At 29.8% G+C, this 20,390-nt stretch overlaps 2 protein-coding genes across 5 annotated transcripts; both read left to right on the forward strand.

Annotated features, from left to right (window-relative positions):
• On the forward strand, positions 1-4,461 carry LOC136075458 (uncharacterized). 4 transcript variants are annotated; one of them, XM_065788726.1, is made up of 6 exons: positions 1-241; positions 2,942-3,185; positions 3,477-3,638; positions 3,826-3,910; positions 4,038-4,226; positions 4,402-4,461. In XM_065788726.1, exons 1-6 carry the CDS (start codon positions 148-150, stop codon positions 4,426-4,428), a joined length of 801 nt encoding a protein of 266 aa, XP_065644798.1. In that variant the 5' UTR covers positions 1-147; the 3' UTR covers positions 4,429-4,461. The 4 variants fall into 4 exon arrangements, with proteins under 4 accessions (XP_065644798.1, XP_065644797.1, XP_065644796.1 ...); XM_065788725.1 differs by lacking the exons at positions 1-241; positions 3,826-3,910; positions 4,402-4,461 and having other exon boundaries at positions 267-3,177; positions 4,038-4,163; XM_065788724.1 differs by lacking the exons at positions 1-241; positions 4,038-4,226; positions 4,402-4,461 and having other exon boundaries at positions 267-3,177; positions 3,826-4,031.
• Positions 4,462-4,477: 16 nt separating this feature from the next.
• Positions 4,478-6,865, forward strand: LOC136075459 (uncharacterized). Its single transcript, XM_065788727.1, has 4 exons — positions 4,478-4,612; positions 4,805-4,982; positions 5,256-5,338; positions 5,828-6,865. Exons 1-4 carry the CDS (start codon positions 4,517-4,519, stop codon positions 6,119-6,121), a joined length of 651 nt encoding a protein of 216 aa, XP_065644799.1. The 5' UTR covers positions 4,478-4,516; the 3' UTR covers positions 6,122-6,865.
• The last annotated feature ends 13,525 nt before the right edge of the window (positions 6,866-20,390 follow it).

Below are 20,390 nucleotides of genomic sequence, written 5' to 3' on the forward strand. Positions count from 1 at the left end.
AATTTTTAAAGTAGAGTACGCAAAAGCGTATACTTTTTAAGTTAACCGATTTATTTTACCTATAGGTCAATGTAATTCTTTTTAAAATTTTAAAGTAAAACTAATGATTAACATTTAAAGCAGAGATAATAATAAAGTTAAAGAATTATGTCTGCAAATATTGAAAACTGGTCACCTACAGAAGTAGCCAAATGGCTAATAGATAATGGGTTTAATGAACAAACTGCAGCCGAATTTGAAAGTAACTTTTTTATTATTATGCATTTTATAGTAACATTTAAATTGTACTCTTTACATTGCAGATTCCTTATAATATACAATAGCTAAACATGCCCCAATTTCTTTGTGAATGTGGTAACAATTATTTTTCATTTGGAAAGTATTTGCGACATCTTATCTTGTTTCATGAAAATCAGCCTCTTTTTTACGTTAGATGTGTTTCAAGTGCGTGCAAGCAAACTTTCAAAAGTGCTGATAGTCTAAAAAAACATGTTCAACGAAAGCACAGTAATTTATTAAGAAGCTGGTCTAATGATAATGAAAGTGATCAGGGGAGTAGAAATTGTAAAAATGATAACATTGATTCATCTGAAACAACCGAAGAATCAAATGATCAAAATAATGAAAAATTAGACCAAGACTTTAAATGTAAAAATGTTACTGATATGCTTAATACTTTGGAAAAATATTTTGCATTTCTTCTTTTGCGACTCAGAGAAGTACACATACTTCCAGCCTCTGTTCATGCAGAAATTGCAAAAGATATACAAAACCTACTTTTGATTACACTAAGTAGTTTTAAGGATGTTATATGTCAATATTTATTCAAAAATAATATTTTACCACTGGACAATGATTGGGCACATATAACAGACACAGAAAGATTGCTGCAATTCATGGGCGAGATGTCTTCAAATGAAAATAGACTAATAGGATTATTGAAAAGCAAAAATATGATTGCAATGCCTAGACAAATAGATTTTAGAATAAATAATACAATTGGTGTTTTTCAATACATTCCAATTCTCGAAGTTTTATCAAAATTAGTTTCCCATGAAGATGTTTACAACTGTTTGGGTGACAGTTACAATCAGTCTCTTTCTAATAATGATTTTATGATATCCTTTTGTGACAGTGAACTTTTTCATAGTGACAATTTTTTTTCTGAAAATCCAAGTGCATTGCAGATTCAGTTATATGTAGATGAAGTTGAGCTTTGCAATCCAATAGGAGCTAAGCGAGGGAAGCATAAAGTGACTGCATTTTATTTTATGTTAGGCAATATTCCATCTGAGTTTCGTTCAAAGCAAAAATTTATTCATTTGGCTTTATTGATTGAACATAAATTTATAAAAATGGCCAAATATGACTACACTGAAGTTCTTCGTCCATTAATTCATGATTTAAATGTACTGCAGAGAGAAGGAATTGAGGTTTCCGTCAATGGATTACGTCAATGTTTAAAAGGCAAACTTACAGGTATATCGGCTGATATGCTTTCAGCTCATGCTATAGGAGGATTTCAGCAGTATTTCCATACTGGAAGAATTTGTCGTTTCTGTATGGTGGACAAGTCAGAAATTGGAAATAACTTTAGTGAAAGCACTCTTCGTCTCAGAACTCCGAAAATTCATGAATATAACTTAACTGCTATAACTGATAATGCAGCAAACAAGAATGTGTATGGTGTTAACAAAAAGTGTGACTTTTTAGAGTTGGATAACTTTGATGTACTTACAGCTTTCCCTCCAGATATAATGCATGACTTATTTGAAGGCATTATGCCAGTAACTTTAAAATGTGTTATCAAGTATTTGTTACGCTCTTGTAATACATTATCAATAAATAATATAAATGATTCTATAAACAAAATTCATTTAATAAATTCGTCTAATCGCCCTTGCCAATTACCTAAAAACATAGCATCAGATAAAGCGCACATAAATGAAACAGCTGTACAGAAGCTAGAACTTTTCCTATTGTTTTCGCAGTTAGTCGGTAATGATGTACCACAGGGAAATATTGGCTGGGAGGTTTATCTTATACTTCGCGAAATATGTGACATTGTTATTGCCCCAATTGTAGACAGTGACAGTATATACATGTTAGAAGAATTAGTTGCTATGTTTTTGAAAACATTTTCTGAAGTATTTGGTTCTGAATATATTATTCCAAAAATGCACATGCTTGTTCATTACCCTCGTCTGATACGTCTTTTTGGGCCTTTACGAAATTTTTGGTGTTTACGTTTTGAATCTAAACATCAGTATTTTAAAAAAGCTGCCTCAAATGGACGATGTTTCAAGAATATTACCAAAACATTATCAAAGCGTCATCAAATGTTGCAGTGCTGGGAAATGCTGACAGATGATATGCTTTTATCTAATTATACTGTGTCTGGAAATGCACCAAGATTTTTTCATAACTTGGATGTTAAAGTACAAGAAGCTATAAGATTGTTACTTGATTTAGATATAGAAGGGAATGAATCCATTGTTATAGCGAAATCAATATCAATTGATAGTATTTGCTATTCTATTAAAGCAGTGTATGTGTTGCATACTGTTACAGAAGAAACTGTCCCAATTTTTTTTTAAATCATATACATTGTCTGTTTACGTGACTGTTGGTTGTTATGTGGACACCTGTTGACACCAAATTATTTTTCACATCATTTGCATTCTTATCAAGTTTTGGATGAAAATGAGTGGACAGTTTGCAGAACAGGATGTTTTATTGATTTTAATCGACATGACTATTTTAAATTCAATAACTGTCAGTATGTGAGCATGAGATATAGCGTTGTGCATCCGTCTTGCTCTTCAATTTAAGGACATGATTATTTGAATACTTATTTAGTTTGTTTAGTTTATGTAGTTTGTTTATTTGAAAATTATGTATGTTTTGTAAAACTATTGTTCTTATTGTTTATTTGCAATAGGGCATGAATTAACCGGTGACTATTTATGTGACCTCACAGAGCAGATGCTAACAGAGCTTTTACCTTTGATAAAAGATAGGATAAGATTTATTCGTCTTTTGAAAACAACAAAACAATCTGTTTCAACAGCATTAGATAATTCTGAATCTACCTATACTGCAGTTGTCAGTGTAAATAATGAAAAGGGCGAAACAACAAACAGTGGCAGTTTTTCAGAAATTGAAGAAGCAGAATGTGTACATAGGTTTGTTATAGTATTTTTACTTTATATACATTTTTTTTTAATAATAACACTCCATCATTGATTTTAATTTATGAGAGTATTTGCATACTTTTATTTAATTTTAATACTTTAATGTTTGTATAATACTTGTGTTTAAGAACTATTATGCATTTAATGATGAATATCATTGTTATAAATTATATTTTTACCCATATTAAATTACAGTTGAATGAGATACTTTAAATCAGAGTAATTTAAAGAAATTACTCTGGTTTGCTTGAATTACTGTGATAGTTTATTTTATTTATTTAGCCAGATGCAAGAATTTCCTTTTGTATATCAGTTGCCACTTTTTCCGGGTAATATTATAGCTAAGCTACAATGTCAAGACAAGGCTAGTTTTGGTTTAGGCTCAAAAAGCAAAGCCCTCTTAATTGATGCACTATTTGATGACTTAAAAAGGCGTGACATTTTGTAAGTTGAAAATTTTTCTTGTTTTATACTTTGCCGACTCTGAGTTTGCCATTTCCATTTCATCAATTTTTCATGAATAATTATTTTTCATATTTTAAAAAATAATTTTTTCTTTAGTTTGCTACATTTATGTTATAATATTAATATTAAATATTTTGTAATGTTTTATCAAAAACTGTTTATACAGGTACCCAACCAGAAGAATATATTCTGCTGTTAGCTCAGCAGTTATATTAAAATATCCTTTTTTGGCTGATTACGATGGAAGTAGTGTAATGCAATTAGCATTCCATACTTTTTTACATACTTTTATTTGTCATCATTTATTTAATATGAAAATTTTATTTTAAAATTTAATTTATGTCTATTTCGCATTTTAAATGGGTGTTTTGAGTTTAGAATACTATTAGAGTAGCTCTTCGAAGGAAATTTAAAAAATACAGACAACCCCTTTGTAGCGAAAATTCAATTGCTGTAATAAGAGAAAAGTTTGGAAGGCCTGGCGTTTCAGGAAGAAAACGAAAAGTAGATCAAGTTGAAATTGATCAACCTGACAACAGCACCCTTTCAAAAACAGCTCGAGTTAAAGTATGTAATAATGTATATAGATATTACTTGCTATAACTTTGTAAAATTGTTGTAATGTTATGTTGTTTAAATGTCAAAAATGTATATTTTCGTTACTGTTCACAAGTTCCAGCTGATTGGTGTAAGGTAATATCCTTCTATATGTACAGTTGTAACTATAACTTCTTTTTATTAGTTTTTATTAGTATGTGATACAAGGTGAGGATCACATAAGCATAAAAAAACATCAAGATGCTTTAAAAAAAGAAATAAAAAAACAGACACCAAACTTTGATTTGATCCAAAATAAAATGAAACGAACTTGCGGGTACAGACAACTTTTCTGCCATGCTCACGCAACTGCAGAAGTTCTGGAAGTTTTTCCGTGTTTACGACTAAATATTTTTGTAAGATTATATAAAGAATTATTTTTCTTTTATGAAATGTACTTTTTTTTTACAATATTTTCATTGATTTTCTTTTGACAGTTTTGAAAGACTATATTAAAATTATTACCTTATGAACATTAAAATTTTAAATATAGGCTTATTTCTGTAATCATAATGATGAATTTTACAAATGATTTTTATAAATTAAAGTTTACAGCAGATGTGATTTTGCTATATGGTGTAGATGTAACCAAATTAGAAATGAAACTTCTATCCCTTTATAATGCGGTGATCAAAGAAGCAGCCAAAAGATGCAAAAAATATTGTGAATATTCAACAATGATAAACAAACATTTAGAAGAGACTTTGGACAATGGTAAACGACAGGGTAATTTTTATTTATTTTAATTTTTCTTTCTTACAATTCTCTTTTTATCGTAAAATAAAAAATTGTAATATTCCAATAACAATTAAAACTAGTCATAGTAGGCAATAAGTTACACAAGTTTAGTAACTCTAGCAAATATTGATTAACTTAAAAGCATTTGATCATTTATTAATACATTACACATGTATGCTAATACTGCTATTTTATATATACTAGTTTTAACAAATGTATTACTTTGTATGTATTTATAATTAAAGATATAAATACTTTTAGATTGGAAGGTGATGTTAGTTACATTATTGTTGCCCTCATTGTTTGGGGAAAAGGAAGAATTGTTTTTTCCCTTACCAAAACAGGTAGGATGTTTATTGTACATTGTACATTATTTAGTAATTTGCATTTGATTATATTTTTCTATAGTCCATTGTTTATAGTCCATTCCAAATTAATATGTATTTATCATATATTAAACTATAAAAACTAATTTATTTATTATATATTTAACTATATAAACTAATATATATTTAATAACAAGAAGATCTGATAAATAATAAGAAATATTAAGAAGGAGATCTAAGGAAATGCAAAAATTTACTGGTTTGAGGAAATAAGTTATTAAATTTTCAAGTCTATGTAAATATTCTCATACTAATGACACAATTTAAAAAGTGATGTTGTCTTTTAGGTGAGAAGTCTTCAATAATTTGTATTATATAGAAATGTTATTAGTTAAGAAATTTTAAAATTGAATGGTTTTAAGAGCTTTGTATCAGAGGGATTTTAAGTTGTTTCAGGTTTGTTTTTTGATTAAATGAATTATTATATTTATTTCTTTATTTATACAGGAAATACCACTTAGTCCAGTCATATTGCCACAAGATGACGAATGGAATATATCAGTCGACAAGGAAGTTTTGTTTCCTAAAACTATTTGCACTTTTTCGGAGGCTTTTCAAGCATGGTTTGCAGCATTTTGGATATTCAGCATTGAATTTCCAAAAGGATTGATTAATACTTGTCAATTTTTAGAAAAAGTGCTTCTTGGTGGTAAAGGAAAAGTGCCAAATGTTGTCAGCAAATGGGGCAACCGCCTTTTGCACCTGAATGGTTTTAAGAGCTTTGTATTAGAGGGATTTTAAGTTGTTTCAGGTGTGTTTTTTGATTAAATGAATTATTGTATTTATTTCTTTATTTATATAGGAAATACCAATTAGTCCAGTCATATTGCCAGAAGACGACGAGTGGAATGTATCAGTCGACAAGGAAGTTTTGTTTCCTAAAACTATTTGTACTTTTTCCGAGGCTTTTCAAGCATAGTTTGCAGCATTTTGGATATTCAGCATTGAATTCCCAAAAGGATTGAACAATACATGTCAATTTTTAGAAAAAGTGCTTCTAGGTGGTAAAGGAAAAGTGCTAAATGTTGTCAGCAAATGGGACAACCGCCTTTTGCACTAATATTTATGGCTTTTGTTTTTTGTATGTTTTTGTTGTTAATCTTTATAATTTATTTATGTTTTTTTGTCACTAAATTCGAATAAACTCATATTTCTAAATTTTATTATATTTTGTGCTACTAGGCGATTTCTTGATTTAATTTTTGAAAATCAGTCTTAACGGTAAATAAATTTCATGTAATACTTTTAACGTTGGAATATAATAGTTGTAATAGTTAAATTTGAAGCAGAAAATTTGTATAATAACTCGTAATAGTTTTACATAATAGTTTTAACGTTATTTTCCAATTTGTTTCGTTTTGTACAACTTGTTTGTTTTTGTTCAACATTTATTGACCTATCTCTGATTATTGTAATGTTTTTTTTTTATTTAATGTAAACTTTACTGTATATTACTTTGATGTTATAAGATTTTAAACATTATTACAGAATTTTCTTTATTGAGTTTTCATATTGCGTGCAAAATTACAGTGGAATTAAAGAATCTAAATATTTGCATATAAGCAATATTATGTATAAATTAAATGTTTCAACTAAAGTGTATATTCAATCTATCCTAAGTATAATATTACTGAACCAACTTTATACGTGCTTGAAATCGTTATTGCGTAATATAAAAAATTATTGAATAATTTATAATTCAAATTAAAAACGAAAGTACAAGTTAAAAAAGGGTTTTCCAGTTTCGGATTAAAGGTTTTTAAAAAAAGGGTTTTCTAGAAAACCTTTAAAGGGTTCCACCCTCGGGACAAAGTAAAAAACCTTTTAGAGCTATTTAAAAAACCCTTTTTTTTTACAGTGTATAAAAGCAAATATATACATAATCCGTTTTTTAATACTTTTATAGTATAAGTTTTTCAAAATGCAAAAATGTCTTTAAAAGAACGTGAAACTATATGTGAAACGTGAAACTATATGTGAAACGTGAAACCTGAAACTATATGTGAAACGTGAAACGTGAAACTATATGTGAAACGTGAAACTATAGTATATTTCAACTAATTTAAAGTAAAAGTAATATAAACATACATATGTATCAATGCATACACATTTTCTATATTAATGTTTAAAAAGATATATTCATTTTGTGATAATAACAACGTTTTTTTTTTTCCATTTTAAATTAAATATGGAATAATAAATATTTGTTATATAAGTCTGTTGTAATAAATTCTAGTTGTAATAAATTTAAATTTCTCCAAGGAGTAGTGCTTAAAAATTTTAATAAAATCTTTTATTGAGGGTCGCATGTGCCCATTTGTCCTTGTGACTAAGTAAAATGTACCCAGTGCCCCCCCCCCCTTCCCCTCCTCTGAGCTGCTCTAAGAAAACTAAGAAAAATTTTTAGTTGAGGTGTGTAAAATTCTATTAATTTTTACTAATAACTATTTAAATATCTAAATTTTACTTTTTATTCATATTTTTTTTTTTCCAGCTAAATAACTTCTTGCTTGGCTAAGTCATTAACTTGGCTAATTAAGTCATTAACTTGGCTAATTAAGTCATCAACAGAAATAAAATAATACAATATTCATAATTGGTTTGGCTCCAATGAGTCGAAAGTTAAAAAAATATATATTTAAATTTAAAAAAAAATCTAAAGTTCTATTTTTTCTTTAAATAATTTTTTACTAAAAAACATAAAATAGCAAACTAATCTTGAAAAGAAAAAAATTACTTGATCGGAGATTTCAATATTAATTCCTGTGATTATTATGAAAATAAAAGTTCGAGAAAATTTTTTAATGGTTTATTTGAAACTGGAACAATACCATTAATTAATCGCCCAACTAGAATCACAAGTCATTAATCATTATTAATTGATAAAATTTTAACAGCCGATTTTTTTAATAAGTCGCTAAAAAAGGAAATTATAAAAACCGATGTTTCCGATCACTTCCCAATATTTTTTCTTTATGTGTTAATTTAAAAAAAGAATAGCAGGGAAAGGTTTTTATAAAAAAACGGCTTATCAACAATAATAATTCAAATTTTCTTAAAGAATAATTATCACTTATAGATTGGGGCTATATTAACTTTAATAATATCAACATAATCTATGACAATTTTTTCAAAACTTTTTACCAAGTGTACGATTCCAATTTTTTTTTAATTGAAATAGTTTTAAGCGATAAAGAAATTTCATCTCCTTGGATTACTAAAGGTCTCACAAAATTGTCAAAAAATAAGCAGAAGCAATACATTAAATACCTAAAATCGAAATCAGAAAAGCATAAACAAAATTATAAAACTTGTAATAAATTATTTGAAAAGCTTCGCAAAAATGAAAAAAAAACTACTATTCAAACTTGCTTAATAAATAAAAGCACAACGCAAAACGCGTCTGGCAAATCATGAAGGAGGTGTTTGGAAAACTTGAACCAAATAAAAATTTACTCCTAAATTTTATACAAATTGATAAAAAATTAATAAATGACTCAAATGATATTGCATTTGAATTTAACAAGCTATTCACCACTATCAGGACAAATTTGAGCGATAGTAATTCATTCATTAATAATAAATCTGATGATGAGTTTAAAACATCAATAAGCTCTAATCTAAACTTTACTAGAGTTAACTTTTAATGAATTTGAGGTTGTTTTTAAGTCATTAAAATGAAACAAACCTACTCGGTATGATGATTTTAACACAAATATTGTGATTGATTCCTACGATGTTATAAAAGATATTCTTTATAAAACCTTTAGAGCATCGATTGCACAAGTGTCTTTTTTAGATAAACTAAAAATAGCAAAAGTGACTCCAATCTTCACCTCTAAGAAATTTGATACCATTAATCATCAAGTCATGTTAAAAAAACTTATATCATATGGTTTTAAAGATGAAACCCTATTATGGTTTGAAAGTTGTCTTACTAACTGTAAACAGTTTGTTCACAATAAAGATTCTATATCTCATCTATTAATGTGTATGACATATGGTGCTCCTCAAGGATCCAAACTTGGTCAACTTATTTTTTTAATATACATAAATGATCTTTCTTAAATCATCAAACTTGACAACAATAAATTTTGCAGATGGCACAAATTTGTTTTTGTCTCATAAAGATATTAATATGCTTTTTACTAATATGACAAATGAATTAAAAAAAGTTTCTGTTTGGTTTAAGCAAGATAGTCTCTAAATATAGAAAAAACTAAATGAACACTTTTTAATCATCTTCAAAAAAACAGAAACTGCCTCATATCATGCCAGTCCTTTTAATTAATAATATAATGATAAAAAGAGAAAAAGTTACTAAGTTTCTCGGAGTATATATTGATGAAAATCTTGGAGAAATCATATTGATAATACCTCCAATAAAATTACTAAATGCATCGAAATTCTTTATAAGCAAGAAATATATTAAGTAAACACCAGTTAACACAATTATTTTACTCAATTATACGTTGTCATATAAACTACGCAAATATTATATGGGGATGCACTCATAGAACAAAGCTAAAATCTCTTTACCTTCATCAGAAACACGCAGCTCGCGCAATAACTTTTGAAAGTTGTTTTTTTCATACGAAACAACTTTTTAAAGAAATGAATATTTTAAATGTATATCAACTAAATGTCTTTAATAATTTATGTTTCATGTTTAAATGTAGGGAAAATTTGTTGCCAAATGTATTACAAAATCTTTATTGTATGAAACCTAAAAACAAATATAATCTTCGAATTTAGTAACAATCTTATTGCCCTTTTTGCAGTCAAAACAAAGACCAGTTTTTTGTTTCTTATCTAGGTCCTTTTCTCTGGAACAAAATAGTCTTATTAAATTTTGGTTTTTCTACTCAACTGATTTTTGCTTCATTTAAACAAAAACTTAAAAAAAGTTATATTTTTAATTGAAAATATCTTGATTTATTTGTATGTTCTGCTGCCTTGTAGGATATACCTTTTTAGGCAAAGGCTAGGAGATGCCAACTCCGACTTAAAACACCCCTGTCTTGGGGCTCTTGGTTGAGTAAAGGCTAGAGATGGTGTCTCGATAAAAATACTCATCTTGGGGAGGTGTTTAAAACATCCGGCTACTGTCTTGTAGAAGGCCTCCTAGGCAAAGACTTAAGGGATAAACAGGTTCTATCTAATGACCAGCCTCGTACCCCTTTTTCATCTATTAGGCTGGCGCAGATGTATTTTTAATACATTGATTCCAGTTTAGGACTTTGAATGCTGAATCTTCTTGGCTCAATGCATGGGTTTTGTTTGTCTCTGTTTTTATGACTAGGCAGCTCATTTTACTATCTCCTAATGAAGGAACAGCTCTAAAACTCAGTTTTATGGTTCTGGCTGGTAATCAGGTTTTCCGAACTCTGTGGTAGCTCTCAGAGACGCTGATTCTATCAACAGCTGCAAAATATCAAAGTATTAACAGTGCCATGTTGCGCATGGATGGTGTTCCTGTTTGTACTTTTGGTGTGCATTGTCAAAGCCACATTTGGAGTCCTTTGTTACGGCTTAGGGTTTATTAATAGTAATGAGGCAATTGCTTGGGCTATTAAACAGTGTACTAATACTATCTATGCTTTAAGTCAAGTTCTTTAACAAATTTAAAAATGAATAAAGAACAAAAGACTATAAAACATAGAAAACCATCGTCATCACCAAGTTCTCTAAACTTATCATTCACTAATATTCGTGGTCTTCAAAGAAACTTTTCTTATGTTGAGTCTTATCTCTTGCAAAGTTCATCAGACCTACTTGCTCTTTGTAAGACTAGTTTGAGTTCAGCTGTCTTATCTTTTTATCTTAGTGTTGATGGTTACCTTCCTTTAATTCGTAAAGACTCCAATAGTCACATGCTTGGCCTGGGCATTTACATTCGTAAGAATTCACCAATTTGTCCGGAAACTAGGTTTTAATCCACAGACTATTTTTTTATGTGCTGACGTTTAGCACCACTTCACTCTATTGCCTTTCTCTTTGTTCTATATCGCTCTCCTTTATCTCAAGATTTCACTCTTTTTGATATTATTTCTGATCATATTGACCAAGCCCACTCTCTTTATCTATCAGCCAATATCGTTGTTGTTGGTGACTTTAATGCTCATCACACTGAATGGCTAAGCTCTAGTGTCAGTGATTCTGCAGGCATTAAAGCCCACAACTTTTGCCTTTCTCAATCTCTAACTCAAATAGTCAACTTTCCAACTCGCTTTCCAGACAATCCGAATCATTTACTTTCTCTACTTGACTTGAGTCTTGTTTTTAATTCTTGTCAGTGCTCAGTTTCTCCACATTCACCCTTAGGTGCTTCTGATCACAGTTTGATCTCTCTAAAACTATTACCTCATTCTTCTTCATCATCTGAATCCCCCTATCATCGTACTTCTTACAACAATTTTAAAGCTGACTGGGACTCTTTCCGTGATTTTCTTTTTGATGGCCATTGGATAGAAATTTTTCTTCTTCCTGTTGACAAATGCGCTTCTTACATAACTTTGTGAATTCAGCCTGGCATGGAATCTTTTATTCCCTCTTGACAATTCCAGGTCAAGCCTCACTCTTCTCCGTTATTTTCCTTGCATTGTGCTGCTGCAATTTCGAGTCGAAACCGTTACTTACATATCTATCAGCAAAACAATTCTCCAGAAAACAGACGTCTGTTTATTACTGCTAGAAACCATTTTAAAAAAATTTTGTCTAACGCCAAAGCCCGCTAATCTCAGGTCATGAAATTTTGCATTTCATCACAAAAATTAGGCTCTCGTATTTTTTGAAGAATCTTTAACAGTATCAGTAATGAGGGCAAATCTGTAGTTTCACCTCTCTTGTATGGTTCAGACTTTGTCACCTCACCTAAAGACAAAGCTGAATTATTTGCTAAAAACTTTTCATGAATATTATTTCTTGAGTCTACTAGTTGCGTTCTACCTGATATAGCCGTCAAATAGGTTGATCCATTGCTTGACATTCGTATCACTCCAGCTTCTGTATCTGAAGTAATTTCCTGCATAGACTCTTCTACAGCTTATGGCCCGGACAACATGCCTGTTATAGTCTTGCAGAAGTGTTCTCCGGAGCTGTCGTCTATACTTTTAAAACTATTCAACAAGTGCTTATCAGAGTCTTGTTTTCCAGCATACTGGAAAGCGATATTTGTTATCCCTATTTTCAAAAGTTCTGGAGAGTAATCTGATTCGTCTAACTACCGCCTCATTAGTCTTCTTCTAATCATAAACATGGTTATTGAATCTTTAATTAACAAACACTTAATCTCTCATCTTGAATCTAATAACTTACTTTCTGATCATCAATATGGATTTTGATCTTCTAGTCCTACAGCTGATTTGATAACAGTAATTACTGATATGTTTTATCTTGCATTAGATAAAGGTGAAGAGGTGAAGACCATTGCTTTTGACATTTCTAAAGCTTTTTGATAAAATTTGGCATTCTGGCCTTCTCCAAAAGCTTTCTTGTTACGGTGTATCTGGTAACATCTTTAAGATTATTGAACTCTTCCTTTCCAATCGTAGTATAAAAGTTGTCCTCAATGGACAGTACTCTTCTTCTTATTCAGTAACATCAGGGGTTCTTCAAGATTCAATCTTTGACCCTATACTCTTTTTAATTTACATTAGCGATCTTCCAGATATTCTCATATCTGAGGAAACCTTTTTCGCTGATGATACTACCATTTATTCTTGTCATAAGAAGCCAACACTCTCTGATTGCTTGGAGGGGGCATTTAAGCTTGAAAAGGATTTCACTTCTGTTACAGCATGGGGCTCACAGTGGCTGGTGAACTTTAATTCAGATAAAACTCAATTTTTTTCAGCCAACTGTTATCGCAATAATTTAGATCTTCCTATATTTATGAACGGTAATGTACTCGATGAGTCATCTACCCTTCATCTTCTAGGATTAAATCTTAGTTCCGATCTTTCTTGGAAACCATATATCAAATCCGTGGCAAAATTAGCACCTGCTAAGGTTGCGTCTCTTTATCGAGCTTGCCACTTTCTTACTCTGGATTCTATTCTCTATTTATATAAATCTCAAATCCGTCCTTGTATGGAATATTGTTGCCATATCTGGGGCGGATCTTCTAATGTTGCCCTTTCTCTTTTAGACAAGGTGCAAAAACGCGTTGTAAACAAAGTACCTGCTCTTGCAGCCAACCAAACACTTGCTCTTGCAGGTGTTAGGTGTTGCAGCCAGCCTAACACCTGCTCTTGCAGCCAAACTCCAACCATTGTCACATCGTTGTAATGTTGTTTCTCTTTCTCTTTTCTACAAATACTATAATGGGCACTACCCTATAGAGCTAGTGTCTTTTGTGCCATCTACTAAAATTCATTCTCGTATTACTCGTCATCACTCGTCAATCAAGTCTCATCTTTTTTCTGTGACTGTTCCTAAGTCCTTTAAAAACTCTAACTCCTGAAGTTTTTTTTCTCGAACATCAGTTCTTTGGAATTCGCTTCCTTCATCTTGCTTTCCTGATTCGTATAATTTGCAATCCTTCGTCTTCATATAATTTGCAATCCTTCGCCTTCATATAGTTTGCAATCCTTCATATAATTTGCAATCCTTCATATAATTTGCAATCCTTCGATTTATATAATCTGCAATCCAGTCGTCTGTCAATCGTTATCTTACTCTACAATCTTTATCTTTTCTCTTCTAGTAACTTCCAACTCAATAGTTGCTAGCAGCCTTGTTGTAAGCAAAGATGTTTTAAAAAAAAGAAAAAAGAAAAATTGTTTTTTTTGTTTGTTTTTGTTCTATTTTGTATATTATTTGGTTTAACATTTTATCTTGGTTTTTTAACATTTTATCTTGGTTTTTTAACATTTTATCTTGGTTTTTAAATGTTTTTGCATAAAGGTGTATTATTATTTTACTACAGACATTTTATTTTTATTAAATATTTCCATATATTGTAAAGAGCTTCATGACAAGATCCTCATGATCTTCTAGAAGTCCTGTCGTTACTAATGTAAAAATTGTAAAATATATTTGGTTATTGTAATATTTTAAACGGCAAAATATTCACACACACAAAAAAAAAAGATTCTTTAATTTTTCAACTTTTGATATATTTGAACCCTAAACTAATTTTGAATATTATAGGCCGAGTTAATAAAAAAAAAAAATTGCTTCTACTCAGTAATTGGTCAGCTTTACGTGAATAAAAATTTTTAGCAACTTTTCTCAAATTTTTATTCACGTAAAGCTGATCAGTTTTGGATTTTTTAAAGCTAAGCGTTTTTGAAGTGAGTTGCTTAGATTCACGTGAATAAAAATTTGAGTGAGTTTGCTTAAATTTTTATTCATATAAAGCTGAACAATTATTCCAAAAACGCTATTGCATTTTTTTTTTTTTAAATTTATTATTATTTAAATATTTTATTTTATTTATTTAGGTGCCCCAAAAAGTCCTTACGGTCTTATCACAGAGCTCCGGGGATGAGCATTTGATTGGGAGTTCACGCCTCCTTCCAAACCAATGTCGCAAAACTTGCCCAGAGGTTTGAACCATGGATCCTTTGTTACTGAGGCAAGTGCGCTACCACTGCGCCACGGCTGCTCGCCCGGACTTTTATTCGTTGATGACTTAACAATAATATTGAAAAATTGATAAAAACTAAGCTCGGAGAACAAAAAAGAGAATATTCTAAATGAAACTGGTGAACTGCTAAAAGAACAGAAAAAAAACTTTTCAGTAATGACAAGTTCAAATATGAAAATCCTGACTAATCGCCTGGAAAAACTAGAGATCGATATGAATAACAACAAAACAAAAACTTTATATATGGAAAAAGACATGAGTGAACTGAAAGAATCTTTGAGGTTTCAAGAAAGAAAACATTATGAAAAACATTACACAAATTACTAAGCGAATTGAAAACAATATAAACAACCTACTTAAAAAATAAACGGATCTCGAAAATAGATCTCGCAGAAACAAGGATCGATGGAATGACGGAAAAACCAGAAATCTAATGGGTACAGGAATATACATAAATGAAGATTTTGCGAAAGAAACGATTGAATGTAGAAAAAAACTATGGGAAGAATTGAAAAAGCTCCGTCAAGAAGGTAATTACGCCATCATTAAGTGTGATAAAATTTTTTGTCAAGATTTTAAAAATTCATTTACGCGCTTACAAAAATAATTTTACACGAATCAAATTCTATTCTAGAATTTTTAATTTAATTTTCATTTTTGTCTTGGCTATTAACTTTGTAACAATAGACTATAAAAAGTTGCGTTGTGGCGTTTTTAAAACAGCAAATAATATCTTAGGGAGCATCCCTTCCCTTCCCCAACGCATAAATATTTCAAAACATTAAAAACAAAAAGAAACATTTAGTTGATTTGATATTTCTCTGTATTTAATTAAAACTTAAAATGCTACTTTATGTACTTATTTATATCTAAAAATGTTACAACATATTTTAACATTTTAAGAGAAATTATAAAAACCAGTTTGCGTACAGTAATAAAAAAAAAGAATTCAAAAAAACTTTGCCTTTATTTGACGTCTTTTTGCTTCTCATCTAGCTACCAATCAAATTACGTTGCGAAAAACAAAAAATATTATTTGGAACGATTGTCGCTTGATTTCTTTTTTCTCTCTTCCTTATTTATAAGAAGTTTTATAAAAAAATTGTGACTGAAGGTCAAAAAAAAAAACACAATACTGATTTGTTACACACATGAAGTTCAATGTTTAAAAAAACTAAATACATAAAATCAAGTTTAGGAGAGATAGTAAAACCGTGTACGTACTAGCTGTCTCAAACATCCTCCCCCCTTGTACGCGTTTGTACGCTTTTGGGAAATCCCCCTCTCCTCATACCTGCGTACGTATTTTATGGTTGGCTCTTATAGCAAACAATTTTAAGGATGATATATTTTTTTATAACGTAAAAGTATTCAGTTCTACATATTTTGATACTGAAACTTTTAAAGCCGAACTTCAAACAAAAATAGGAAATTTCTCGGTAATACACATAAAAATAAGGAGCTTAAAAATAAATATCGATAAGTTAAAAATTTTACTTATCGAATGAAAATATTCTTTTTGTATGATTTGCCTTACGGAAACTTTGTTTTCCGACGAAAATTCCTATATAAATTCAAACTTTCTAATCCCCAATTATAAACTAATTTTAAAACTAAAAAGATGGAATAATAGCCTACATTCGTAATGACTAAGTTACAAAAGTTAGAAACGATCTCTCGATTTCCGATAGTGATAGTGAGGTCTTCACAGTAGAAATAATTAATGATACTGAAAAACATCTTTTAATATCCACTTGCTTTACATCTCCTGAAGGAGATATTATAAAACTTTCAAATAACGTGAAACAAATATTTTTTTAAAACAACGCTGAACAGAAAAATTTTGTATCGATGACATAAATATAAATTATTTTAACTATTATGACCATACGTATACCAAAATATCTTTTACGATATGATTCAACATTACGTGTTCTTAATTATAAACAAGCCCACCTGGGTAACTTCTCAATTACAGCTATTGACAATGTATTGACAAATTCAATTCAAGACACATCTTTAAAAGCAGGAATAATTAAAATTAATTTGACCACTTTCTTATTTATTTCTCACTATCCCAAAATACAGAAAATAATAATAACCTACAAATAAAGATATTCAAAAGAAGCGTTAATAAATCTTCATGGTAAAGACTGGTTTTATGCCTTTATGAAGAGATGGTCAAAATAAATTTCATCAAGAAAAGTGGATAACGAAGCATTTAAAAGAGCCACTTCTTTTACGCCAGAAACAATTGATCGTTATTTTGAATGCGTTGCCAAGCAATATCAACAGACTGGTATAACTTCTGGGTTGCATATTTGGAATTGTGGTTTTTCGGGTGATCAAGGCAATGCAACCGTAGTGCGTCAAAAAAGGACAAGACGTGATTTAAACTTACTGGCAACAATGAAAAAACTCATTATACTGTAAACAATTGCTGCAACGCTGATGGGCAGATATACAAAGCCAAAAGAAACTTTTGTCACAACTGGGCAAGAAGTGGTCCCGTTAGCACCAAATATTCAATTTTAAAATCAGGTTGGATGGAGCACGATACGTTTATGTTGGCTGAAAGAAGTATTTATACCTGAAACTGAGTATTCATATTTTAGTATTAGATGGGCATGCAAATCACATAACTTTGGAAGCGTTATTGCTGTGCAAAAACACAATACAATCTTGATTTGTATAGCAGATCACTCTTCACATATTCTACAACCATTGAATAGAGGTGTCTATTGTCATGTCAAACAAGCATTGAAAGAAATTCTTACAAAGTATTACAAAGATTAAAAATGTAAGAATTTAGATAAACAAAATTTTCCACCGTTGCTCAAACTGCTGTACGAGAGTGCTAAATGTTTACACGCTTGCATGCAATCGCTGGTTTCCAGTACACTGGCTTATTTCCACTTAATAAAAACAACATAAATCATAAGGCATTAGCAATCACACAAACGTTTAATATACCTTCATCAACTTTAGCAGCCTCCGTAACACCTACACTATCTTGCTCAGACACAGCTTCATCATCTTCAACAGTCGCCGCAGCACCTATTCCAACTACACACCAATTACCATCTTTCTCAACTACACCAGCTTCAAGCTTTGATAGGTATCAAGCATATATTAAGCGTTGCAAAGACAGTATCGAGATTTTTGGCTTGAAAAAAACGGTTTTTTCAAGCTAGAAATCAAGCCAGAAATCGAGTACTTGACATCATCTGCTGGATCTTGCTTTGGGTTACTTTTTTTAAGCAGCGATCCATTTTTTCTTAAAATCTTTATTATTTGTAGCTAATTTCTTGCTTTTCAATAAGATTTCTTTTATAGTTGACCAGTTATTTTCACTTACTCGCTGCTCAGGATAATATGGAGGATTTGCTTCCTTAGGAACGCGTTCAACGCCATTTTGTTCATACCATTCTAGAGACTTCTTGGAGTAGTGAATTGTAGCTAAATTAGGCCAAAATATTGCGGGTATTTCATGCTTTTTAATAAAAGGCAAAAGGCGCTTCTTTAAGCATTCTTTAGGAGTAATGTATGGTGTACTTTTTAAACCACAGGAGCAGATTGCTTGCCAAATAAGGAACTTGGGAGCAAAATTTTCGGTTTGAATATACTTGAATTTTTTTGGCAACATTTCTACCTTTCGACTGATAAAAATATTGCTGCCCTGGCAATTGCGAAAAGTCCTTTTTACAATAGGTTTCATCGTCTTCAATTATGCACAAGTTTTCTCGATTTGAAAGTTTTAATTTGAAATTGAAATTTTAAAGATTTGATTTATATAGATTTTTTGAACGACGAATTGCTTAAATTTCTCCTTTAATGGATCGCTTTGGAGTTTTCTTTTTATGATATGTTTTGTATTCTTGAGATCTAAGTACTTTTCCTATCAAAGCTTGGCCGCATTTAAATTTTCTCGCAAGATCTTTCTGCGACTGACTTGGATTTGCCTTTATGGAGCCAATGGTTGATTTTGCTTTATATTTATCTTTAAATCCTTTCTTTTTTCCACTTCCAGCTTCTCTTTCCATAGATTGAGTTTGTTTATATCGCCGCAAAATAAATCCAACTGTTAATCGAGAAACACCGGTTAATTTTGAAATGTCAACTTATGACAATGAAGGATTTTGAAGAAAATTCCCTCAAACTTTTTTTCGATTTGATATTTGTTTACTCGTTTTAATCCCATAGCAATAATAATCAATACTTATTACCATTACAATCAAACAACAGCATATTAGCTTCCATGTGCAAAAAAATTGAAAAATTTGTCAAGTAGTTTTTGAGTAAATAACGATTAAAAGGTGCTGAATTTCATCGTGTTCAACCGATACCTAAAAAATAGAAACGAAGATAAATTATCAAAGTATAAGCAATATAAAAATCTATTTAAAAAAATCAAAAGAAAATCAAAAAAATTATTTTATTCCAAGCAAGTTCAAAAATTCAAGGGAGATAATAAAAAAATCCTGGGAAATTATGAAAGAAGTGGATGGTAAAAATGAAATAAATTCAAATAAATCTCAAAAAATACTCATAAATGAAAATGAATTTAACAATAAAAAAGTTTATTTCTGAAAAATTTAACAAATACTTTGCCAGGGTGGCCTAAGCATTTTTGAATGTCTGCCATTTTACTTGGTAACCATGGCAATTAATAAATTTTTTTTTGCATTATTTAGAATTCTGTTATATAGTTGTTTCTCAGGATATATTTGGTTTTTTGTTAAAAAGATTTTTTTAATAAAAATTTTTTTGAGGGATCTAAAGGGTACCTTAACACGACTTGAAGTAACTGTTTAAAAAATTATATATTTATAAACTCATGTGTCTATATACTCATTTTGAAAAAATAATAGGAATTAAAATAAATAGGATATAATAATAAGAGAAATAGGATAGAATAATAAGAGAAATATTATATATATATATATATATATATATATATATATATATATATATATATATATATATATATATATATATATATATATATATATATATATATATATATATTATATATATATATATATTAGTGATTTTCTAAACTTTTAATATAACAGTTTTTATTATTTTAATAGTAATATGTAATAGTGATAGTGCAGGTGTGGTGTTGTGGTTAGAGTTCTGGCTTCAGAACTGGAAGCCGGCTCTGGCCATATATATATCATTAGCGAGGAATGGGGCGTGAGATTTCTCGAAGCATCTAAATAATCAATTAAAAAATAATAATAACAAATAAATAAAATTTATTTCATGTAGTTTAAAAACGTTCTAGTAATATTCTACAGCATACAGTTTTCAATTATAAAAAAGTTCCTGTTTAATTTACGAATCAATAATTATAAGCGAATAAGAATTACTAAAGTGTTTATTATTTAAAAATTAAATAGTATTTACTCAAGT

The sequence above is a fragment of the Hydra vulgaris genome, chromosome 01 (genome assembly GCF_038396675.1).
Source record: "Hydra vulgaris chromosome 01, alternate assembly HydraT2T_AEP".
Taxonomy (NCBI): Eukaryota; Metazoa; Cnidaria; class Hydrozoa; order Anthoathecata; family Hydridae; genus Hydra; species Hydra vulgaris.